At 45.5% G+C, this 10,926-nt stretch overlaps 1 protein-coding gene across 1 annotated transcript; it reads right to left on the reverse strand.

Annotated features, from left to right (window-relative positions):
* Positions 1-1,430: 1,430 nt before the first annotated feature.
* Positions 1,431-2,384, reverse strand: LOC123346204 (olfactory receptor 10A7-like). Its single transcript, XM_044983473.1, has one exon. It carries the CDS (start codon positions 2,382-2,384, stop codon positions 1,431-1,433), a length of 954 nt encoding a protein of 317 aa, XP_044839408.1.
* Between the last annotated feature and the right edge of the window lie 8,542 nt (positions 2,385-10,926).

The raw sequence follows: 10,926 nt of genomic DNA on the forward strand, positions 1-10,926 counted from the left end.
TCCTTCCTCCTCTCCATTGTCCGGCCTGGCGTTAGGGCAACCCGGGGCCTCGGCACAGAGACTGGTCTCCGGTTCTGGCGCCTCCCCTCCTCGGTAGGCCGAGAAAGTTCTTGGGCTGCCAAGTGTCTCTCTATGAGAGCAACTAGTTCATCACAAGAGGAGGGATCATTTTGGCAGACCCACCCTCATATGTCTGGCGGCAACCCCCTCATGTTCCTGTCCAATACCAGGATTTCCACTACCTTCTTCGGCCCATGGGTCTCGGGGCGAAGCCACTTCCAGGCGAGATGTATCAAGTCAAATAGCTGGGACCTTGGTGCTTTGTCATCCCGGTATTTCCACTCATGGAAGCACTGGGCCTTTATGGCCGGTGTCACGCCTGTCCTCGCCAGGATTTCCGCCTTCAGCTGGGGGTAATCCATAGCTGCGTCTGTGGTCAAGTCAAAGTAGGCCTTCTGGGCCTCCCCACACAGGAATGGGGCCAGGAGGCCTGGCCACTGGTCTTGGGGCCAGGCCTCCCGCAGTGCCGTCCTCTCGAATGCGAGGAGATATGCCTCTATATCGTCATCTGTAGTCATCTTCTGTAAATAGTTGCTAGCCCGTAGCAGCCGGGTCCCCTGGGCCCCGTGCGTCAGCGTGGCCAGGGCTTTCAGCTGGTTCACTACTTCATTCAGGGTGGCTCGAACTTGGGCCGCCTGGTTCATCAGCAGCTGGTTGGTCTCCTGTTGGACACGTACTGACTCTTGCTGGGCCGCTGCCTGTACCCTGGTAGCCTCTTGCTGGGATGCAGTGGCCTGTAACAGCACCTTCACTACATCCTCCATTTTTTTTTATTTTATTGTTTTTTGTGATTTACCTTGCCCTGAGGTGGCTTGCCACAGAGCCACACTCGCTATCACATCCCACCCCTGGCACCACGTGTGGCAAAGTACCTGCTTCTAATCAGCTGGCTCAGTCCCTTTTTGCCTTGGAGACACAAGCTTGGGCTTCCCAGTCACGCAGGGTCTGGCTGATACTCCTCTCAGTCAGCCCCTTGCTGTTTTACTCCCTCTCTGGGGACAGAGTGCAGTCTTCCTTGCTGGAAGAGGGCAGAGCCTTGCTGCACCTATTTGCTGGCAGCTTCTCTGCTTCTCTCACTCCTCCCCTGTTTCCCTGCCAGGGAGGGTTTAAAAAGGTCACCAGCAATTGGGGCCAGCTGAACCAAATTAGTTCCCTGGTAACCCCTGTTCCAGATGAACCTAATGTCTCACAGCTGTCTCTCCTCAATGGATAGGGAGAAGCCTTTTAATCCCCCTGGGACTAATTCCTCCCCCTCCCCCTTTGTAGCCATTTGGCCTGGGTTTGCCACAATATGTAACCCTTAATATGTTCCACTGTTGACGTAAAAAGAATTGAGATGGAGACATTTAAAGTCAATCATATTCCTTTATTCAACAGAATCTTTTTCTGCCCACCATTCTCCAGAAGGCGCCCTTCACCTCTTTGTTCCTCAGGCTGTAGATGATGGGGTTTAGCATTGGTGTGATGACCGTGTAGGACAGAGAGAGAACCTTGTCTGTGTATGGTGAGTAGGAGGAATTTGGCTTCATATACATAATGCAAGCAGAGCCAAAGAACAATGTAACCACCATGAGGTGTGAGGAGCAGGTGGAGAAGGACTTCCTCCTGCCCGCCCCCGATGGCATCCTCAGGATGGTGGAGATGATGCAGACATAGGACATGAGAATCAGCATGAAGGGGAAGGAGACAAAGAACAGAGCCACCATGAAGAGAGCCATTTCTTTGTGGGAGGCGTCCCCACAAGCCAGCTTAAGCAGTGGAGGGATGTCACAGAAGAAATGATTAATCTCGTGGGATCTGCAGAAGGGTAGGATGAATACCATGCTCGTGAGACCAAAATACACGAGGAGACCACTGAGCCAGGATCCAGCAGCCAGTCCAGTGGACACCTTCCTGTTCATAACCACTGGGTAATGCAGAGGCTTGCATATTGCAACATAGCGATCGTAGGCCATGGACGCCAGGAGAAAACACTCTGACCCACCAAGGAAAAAGGTGAAATAGGTTTGCATAGCACAGCCAATGAAAGAGATGGTTTTATCCCCAGAGAGCAGATTCCTAAGCATCTTGGGGATGTTGACTGATGTGTAGCACATCTCCAGGAAGGACAGGTTCCTGAGGAAGAAGTACATGGGGGTATGAAGGGCTGGGTCAGCCAATGTGAGGACAATGATTAGAAGGTTTCCAGCCAAGGTGACTATGTAGGTGACCAGAAACACTGAAAAAAATAAATGCTGCAGGCTGGGAATGTCAGAAAAGCCCAGGAGAATGAATCCAGCGATTGTTGTGCTGTTTCTTCCCACTGTTTCTTGGCTAGTTTTCATCCTGAAAAAGAAAAGGAAACAATAGGCTGTCACAGAATACTTTCCCCCACTCCGCCATCCTCCACTGTCATACAATTTCTCAAGATAATCTGAGTCTTCCTGTGAATTTTAGGAAGCTAAGAATTTTGTCTTTTTACAGTTTGCTTCAACCTGTGTTATACCAATGGAATAAAAGCCAGCAGGATCTTATTAAAGGGGACAAGGCAAAATGCCGTATTTATTGTGAATACAAAAAGAATCCGAATAAGCAATCAGTTATAGGTATAACATTTCATTCTATCACACATTCATTCATTCACACAAAGTTCTGCAAGGTAGTTATAGTTACCAGCCTGTAGCTTGCTCATGCCACATCACTGGCCAGGTAACCTGAACATGAGGATGGACTCAAGTCTTATCAGGTGCACACCTGATGCTCTTGCAGGATGGTGGCGGAACCTGACTCAAAGTTTTCAGTCTCTAGGTTCTGTTTTTATAGGAATTTATCCCTATACCAGACTGTGGAATCTTCTTCATCATGCTGCTTTTATGTTGGAAGTGATAATCAATCAAGACTGTTATGTCTGAACTGATGTTTAATCAGCAGATGGCCCATCTATGACAGCTTGGTGTTATCTTGTTCTTCAGTTCTTTGCCCCCACCCCTTCCGTCCTTGGTGTGCTGGAGTGCTTGGGGATGGATTGCAGATTTCGGTTTGCCCTCGGGGTCACCCAGTCATTTCACTCCATGCATTCTTCAGCCAATTGATGTTGGGGTTGTAATTCTCAGGCTGGCACCTTAATCTTTAATTTTTCATTTCTTATTCAATCATATATACAATCACACTCCAGCGTATATCCTGTCAACATCCCCATTTTAATCCTTTAACACAACCATTCTAAAATCAGTGGGACATGGCAGACTTCAATAAGTCTATCTATCCCACTTGTTACATTTAAAAGGAAACAAATAAGATAATCATGCAGGAGTGTGTGTGTGTGCGGGGAGAGGGTTATACTGAAGTTCAGGAAAACAAAGTTGTACCAGCCATAAAGGACAGCTGTTATCTTCTTACTTTTAGAACAAACTCTTAGTCTCTGGATGTACTTCTTCAATTATCACAGATTCAACAGGTTAGCTAAGAAACATATTTCTTTTTAATGGTCAGGCCAAATTCTGGGGTCTGCTCAAGTTCTGCGGTCTGCTGTGGAGTCACTCTTTCTTCTATTTCCCTACCAGAAATTTACCAATTATTAATCTAGTCCAGCACCTGTATATCTACCTCACTAATGCTCAGAGCTGTCCTGTGCAACACTTCTTAGGACCCGAATGAATATCTCATAAAGTTTGAATTTCTGGGTACTCTGTGCTGGATCTTAGAGCAGTTCAGTGATGGATGTTTTATGTGGCTTTTACCCATGGATTCTCCCCTCCCCCCGAGTTTTGTGACTAAAATGTGTTGAGATCCAGCAAATTTTCAAACAAAGTCAATTTGGGGGTGAGCGGGGATGTATCTCATGAATCCTTTAACCAAATGACAACAGTTTTAGAACACTATTTCTAACCTACTCTGTCCAATTTTCAAGTGGGTCTGCCTATGCATGTGGACTTTGGGCACTTTGAAAATTCACCTTTTAAATAGACAGCTCTGTGTAATGTTAACTTTAGAGCAGTGCCATTAGGCCAAAACTATAAAAGTGACCAGTGATTTTGCGTGATTCTTCAATCTGTCACAAACTCGATGCAAATATAATTGCTTTGGATCTGATTCACCACTGAGTTTCTATAGCAATATGCCCGTGTAGGTCCAATGGGCAAGAATAATCTGGTGTAAATCAGTTAATGGAGCTATGTGGATTTACACCAGTTAAGGATCTGGCCATTGAATTTCAAAGGAGCTACAATGGTCCTAAAATTGGTAAAGTGGAGTAAAAGTAATCAACATATAGGATGACTGAAAAATCAAGCTAAATTGTTCCGAGTTGGTCATTCAAAACAGGATGCACATAATATCTGTGGTAATTTGGGTCAGGGCTCATAAAACATGGATTGCACAATGCATAGTACCTGATACATAGTAAAGGGAAATTACCACTGACCTGAATAGAAAAGGATGTGAATAAAACCATGCATTGCAAAAAGCGCAAGATAACTCATACTGTTCCAAACTATGCCTGAGATCCTACCGTCCCCATATTTGAGGTGTCTGAAATTCAAATCCAATTTAAGATCAAAATTTTGCAACTGCCCTTTATATTCAAATGACTGAAAAAGCAGCAATTTTGTTTTGAGAAAAAGACCTGCTAATATGGAAAGTCTTATTATTTATATATGTATTTGTTAACGACCAAAAAGAAATTTGCAATTTTTTCAGTGCGATTAAAAAGTCAAAAACTTTCATTTTAGGTCAAACAAAACATTTCGTTTCACCCAAAATGAAACATTTCACTTCATTCTTTAGGGATCTTCGTTACTGTTTTTAAAACACAAAATGGAAGTAAAATTTGAAATTAAAAGTCATTCCAAATTGAAAAATCAAAATGTTTCATTAAAAAATGTCAAAACAAAATGTTTTCAATTTTTCAGTATTCTTTTTTTCAGCTACAACAATTTGCTGAATTCAACCTGAATTCATGAACTGTTTTGCTTAACCTGAATACACATTTTTTAGTGGGAAGAAGTTCCATCCGAAAAACATTCACCCAGCTCTTGCAGTGATTATGCAGCCAATGTGACAGATGAGAGATTGTGATGGAGAGACACTTTCATCTCCAATGCACCAAAAATGAGAAAGAGTAAAATTTTCTGTAAAATATCAAGAAACATAAAAACATCAAAAGCAAGGTGGAAAAAAGGTGTTCCCAAACTCTGGGAGAAAGGCAGAGACAACAAGCCACTTACCCAATGTGTCGCGGGTCCAGAGCAGATGATTATGAGAAAAGGACACAGCGGATCATACTCCAAATCAAAGCTAATATGAAGATTTTTCGCCCCTGTGGAAAATTTAGATAAAAACAAAGACACTTTTATTCCAGAGTAAGAGCATCCACACCTGGGAGTTAATCAGGAAAAACTATTCCAGAATAACCCTCTCCAGACACAACTGTGTAAATCTTTATGGAAGCAGGTGAATAAATAATCCCACTGCAGGCTTCTTGTGGCAGTAAGCACTGCCCTCTGAAGTAAGGGATTGCAGGGCTTGACGCTTAAATCCTCCTAGAAATGTGTCATTAAATAGTTGGAAGAAGAGCATGAACTTAAAATTGGAGAGTTTTACACTTATCTAAATTCTGGAGCGTTTCTGTACAGTCTCACCAACTAGCTGCACCAAAGACCACTTCCTCATGCACATCTGGAACAGAGGGTGTTGATCCCTTCACACACTCCAAAGGATGCGTTGTTTCATCTGGCAGGATAGCAGTTTTTATTATTTATCTGCACTGTCCCCTTTGGGAGCTGATCTCCCGACCATTTTGTAGTCTGAATAACTCCATGACGATGATAATGATTTGTAATGCAGTAGCACCGAAGAGCTCCAATCATGGACCAAGCCCCCATTGTACTAGGCACTATATAAACAAATAACAAAAAAAAGTCACTTTCCCAACGACCTTACAACCTAAGTAATGTGTTAAAATAAGATTGTTCTGCTTTGATACAGTATGCAGGGAACTCTCACAACAGAGCATGCGTATAGTACTATATATTATTAATTTGAATTGTTTTTTAATCATTAACTACTTAACTGATTGCCACAAAACAAATGAGATCAGAACTCAGTTAGTTTTATGGGAAGTGCTAGCAATAAAATAACAACAGAACCCAAACCCCACTGCTGGTCAGTTTGGAGATTTGACTTTTCCTGAGCCTTATTTAACATGCTGTAGAACAGTAAATTGACTCTTTCCTCATGATTTACATGAGCATGAATATTGAAGGGCCTCAAGATTAGTGTCCCATTCTTCTAGGCACTTTGCAGACACATTGGAAGAGACACTTGCAGTCCTCAAAAGCTTAAAATCTAAATATGCAAGACAAAGGTTGGACGGGGGGAGGGGAGATGGAGAAACAGAGGCCCAGAGAGGAGAAATGACTTGTCCCAAGGTCAGCAAGCAGGTGAGTGGATGAGCCAAGAATATAACCATATGTTTTACCTATGAGACACACTGCATATACCTAGCTAGTGATCAGGAAAACATTGATAGGCAACATGGTCTAGGGGTAGGACACTGGAGTCAAGAAATTTGGGGCTTTGGTTCTGTTCAAAGCTCTACCAGTGTATCCCTGCTATGCAACTACATAAGATGGTTTACCTTTACCCCTTCCTATATCTACACCCAGATCTGCCTGTGAGAGGTATGTAATGTTGGCAGCAAGGCCAATAGTCTCCCCTTGTTCGCATTCAGAGTATAAATGCAGCTGCATTCTAGCCATAGGAGCACTGGGGTCAGGACAAGGCCACCACAAGAAGCTGGGCTCTTTTTTTTTTATAATCTCGGTCTTTTCTGGAAGGTGATGTCATCTGATGATGTAACTGTAAATTCCATAACAAAAGATACACTACCCAAGTGTGGGAAATTGCAGGGTTAGGCCCTTCAGGTTCAGGAAATGATGAAGTTGCACACTCCACTGCTCTCTTGGGCAATGTAGCATAGTGAGCCTGTTGGGAAAAAAATCTCCTAATACATTTATTAAAGTTTACTATGACTCAGTTTCCACACAAATATTCCTTTATAGATCCAAAGGTCACTCGGTGTTGATTACATCCCAAATATAAATACAAGCATGTGCCCATCTATACTCCACCTCCTAGCAAGAATTCAGTTATAAGCATTGGCCAAATACCCAAAAGAGGATCAGGCACGGGAGATACTTTCCCATCATCATGTGACTGCACAGGGGTAAGAAAACTCTCTGACAAAGAAACCTCTACATACCTTGTCTTTTATATATTATAATAAACAAGTGATATCATTGCTGGATCTTGACACTTAGCTAGTTAGGGCTGAACCCTGACTTCTGACCCACTCAAGACAAGATTAATATTGGGGCCTCTTTCTTCAACGTTTTCTTCTTATCTTATTTTGCCATATTTCTTCCCAGCAACTGGACTAAGCATTTTTTTAAACAACCTATAAAACAACTGAATTAACCATATTTTCTTTATTTTGATGACCTCAGCCCAACCCTTAAATAAGATACTACTGTATTTCAAGGATCACTACTAGTTTAACACAAACAACCCTTTTCTTTTCTCATGATCTCAGGTCTTTTTGGTCACATGCTTTTTGGGCCTATCGCTCATGCTAACATCCAAACTCAGTTTTAAACCACAGTTGACTCAGGCCTAATGTAGGCCTGTATTCCTGCACAGCCTTAACTCTGCCCGCTTGTGGGATGCAGCATTTGCATGTAATCTTGGGGTAGCTACTGCTTTGTATCCAATTGTGGTCTCTGTGAATGCATCTGTTAATGTGAAAGCATTATAACCCACCTCACGGCAGGGTGCAGATGGGGGTGCTGTGCTACAGGAGTCCCTAGAGCAGAGGTGGGCAAACTATGGCCCACGGGCCACATCCAGCCCGCAGTACCATCCTGCCTGGCCCTTGAGCTCCCAGACGAGGAGCTGTCTTCCCTCCTCCGCAGCTATGCTACAGGCAGTGCTCTGGGCGGCGGGGCTGCATGCTCCTGCAAAGCAGCGCAGCAGCATGTCTGGCTCCCGCTGGTGGAGCAGCTGCTAGACATGCTGCTCTGAGTGGCATGGTAAGGGGGCCAGAGCCGGGGTGGGGAGGTTCCAGGGGGCAGGGAACAGATTGGATAGGTGTGGAAGTCCCGGGGTGGTTGCATGGGGCAGAGGTTCTGGGGGGGGCGGTCAGGGGACGGGGGGCGGGGTTGGAAAGGCGTGAGAGTCCCAGATGGTCTGTCAGGGGTTGGGGGTGTGAATAGGGGTCGGGGCAGTCAGGGACCAGGGAGCAGGGGGGGTTGAATGGGGCGGGGGGTCCCAGGAGGGGCCAGTCAGGGGACATGGTGCGGCGGGGGGGGTTGGATGGGTCGGGGGTTCTGAGGGGGTCAGTCAAGGGGTGGGAAGGGGGAGTGGGCGGATAGGGGGAGGCGGCCAGGCTGTTTGGGGAGGCACAGGCTTCCCTACCCGGCCCTCCATACAGTTTTGCAGCCCCAATGTGCCTTCGGGCCAAAAAGTTTACCCACTCCTGGAGCGCTGGTTGTACCACGAGCGTGGAGGCAGTTCTTTGGGCTCTTGCCCTTTGTGGGCTGGCTGGAACATGTGCACATTTTGGTAACAAGGAGGATTGCTGCTAGGGTTGCCAGAAATGCAGATGCAATTACCCTCAACACCATGGCTGTAAATTATGACACAGACTGATAAACTGAATAGGCAATCAGGCCCCTAAGGGCCATTGAGTACAGAGGTATGATGGTGGGATCCTTCAGCCTTGAATCAGGGATTCTCACTTCAGAAGCATTGTGCATTTCCCTGCAGCTTTCCTGGGAAAAACCCATACCTTTTATCCCCAGAGAAAACTGCATGTGGGCAGCTCCTATTGGCTGAAATCCAAAACAGGAACATTAGCACTGGCCTAGGAAGAGTCCGTCTGCTTGCCTCTGTTTCTTTACAGGGTCTACTGACTCAGTCTCATTGTTTACACACACAGTGCAGAACTGCTGTGTTCAGAGACTCAGAAACACCATTAGTTCCTCAACCTTCCGCTGGCCTTGCGAGCAGAGGCTGGGACATTAAACTCACACATACGGCAGGTCAAAATTTTTCTATTTTTTTTCTGACAGAAAATTGGGTTTCTGCTTTCGTCTCAAAATTTCAGTTGTCAGAAACAAAGAAAAAATCAGCAGAAAACTGATTTTTTGTTCATTTTTTTGCTGAAAAAATTTGATTGCCCCAAATGAAAATATTTGTCAGGTTTTCATTTGTTTTTTAATGTGTAATCCTCTCTTCCCTGGGCACCTGGTGTTCGTGTGGATAATGGAGATCCTGGGGTGATCCCAAAAGTGGTATTGGATAGGTGGGAAGCTTCTCTCCACCTATCTGCAGCATCTCTCTACTATTAGGAAGAACGACTGTTGGTGATGCCTCCTCCTGGATTTGCACTGTATACCTGTTAGGGTGCCTTGTACAACTCCAGCCTAAACCAGCAATAGGCCTCGCAGTTAAGGGCAAATGATACTTAGTGCTCTACAGAAAGCATTAAACACCCAAGTTGGCATGAGGAACAGCTTTACTTACAAGTAATATAGCGAGATACAATGACAATGCAGTAGAATAGAATTACTCACTGCAATTACAGTGACTAGTCAATAGGGTGGCATCACAACAGTTCAGCTAATGGTGGCAACATGAAAGTAAACTTAACCACTACTTCCAAAACAGAGGTTTATGTAAAACCTAAGCTTAAACTTACAGAAAAACATTCACCAGCAAAGAATTGCCCATGGCAGAGGGGTGGGGAGGGATGAAACCGTCACTGGCATCACCCCACACACTTTTCCTCTGGGGGGATGGAGGCCAGAGCCCACCAGCCCTCCAGCTTAGCTGACCAAAGGAGGGTTAGAGAGATGTAGAAAAGATGAACCACAGCTGAGCTGTGCAATGGGAAGGCACAGAGTGGGAAGCTCAGTAGAGAGTATTATCCTGCTGCTGACCGCAGTGTGACACTAGAGGGCACTGTGCCATAGGAGGTGGTGTGGGTGACAAAACAGGTAGTGTGCTGCTCTCCCAGTGGGTGCTGACCACGATACCCAGCCATGCTGCAAGGACTAGGATGGGGGCTCTATAGGGGGCTCTCCCCCGTGACAGTCAGTGCAGTGCTAGGGCATGCTGTGCTGCAGGAACCGGGGTGGAGGCTCCATCGGGGGGTCTCTCCCCTCTGTGCTACTGTTGATACCAATTTCCTAGGATTTGGCAAGTGGACGATGAATGGCAGGATGCACCATCTTTTGGCTGAAAAATAACAACAACGATGTCCTTTAGCTTTTAATTTCTATGGCTTGGATTTTGAAAGGAGCCTAAGTGAGTTGGGCACCTAAATCCCACTGAAATAGGATGGTTGTTGGACACCTAGAACCCTTAGGGGTCTCTTGAAAATACCACTGTCAATGTCCCTGGTACTTATGGTTTCAAGTCTGGCCAAATGCCTGATCTGTCAGCTTCCTCCTTTCCCCCTCTCTCCATATTTTCATTTGGATTCAGCCATAGAGCCATAGTATTTAAAGCCACAGGGGACCACCAGATTATCTAGTCTGACCTCCCATGTAGCACAGGCCACCAGCACCACCCAGCACCCTCACACTAACCCCAACAACCAAAATGAGACCAAAGTATCACAGCCCACAGGAGACTAGACTATGATGTGCCACAGACAGGGGACAGGAGGGACCGAGGTTCACCAATGCCCGAGGCCCCCACAATGGCAGGGAAATGATTAAGTGAGCCACAGGATTCTCCTTTCTCTCCAGTCCCAGAACAGCTGCCATTCTCCATCCAGAGACAGCTGAATTTTGGCAGGTGGGTGAAGCCAGCCCTGTGCACATG

This window comes from Mauremys mutica, chromosome 12, assembly GCF_020497125.1.
Source record: "Mauremys mutica isolate MM-2020 ecotype Southern chromosome 12, ASM2049712v1, whole genome shotgun sequence".
In the NCBI taxonomy this organism is placed as follows: Eukaryota; Metazoa; Chordata; order Testudines; family Geoemydidae; genus Mauremys; species Mauremys mutica.

What these genes read in the sequence shown, in the direction of transcription:
- LOC123346204 (XM_044983473.1), bottom strand. Translation starts at nt 2,384, where the DNA reads ATGAAAACTAGCCAAGAAACAGTGGGAAGAAACAGCACAACAATCGCT.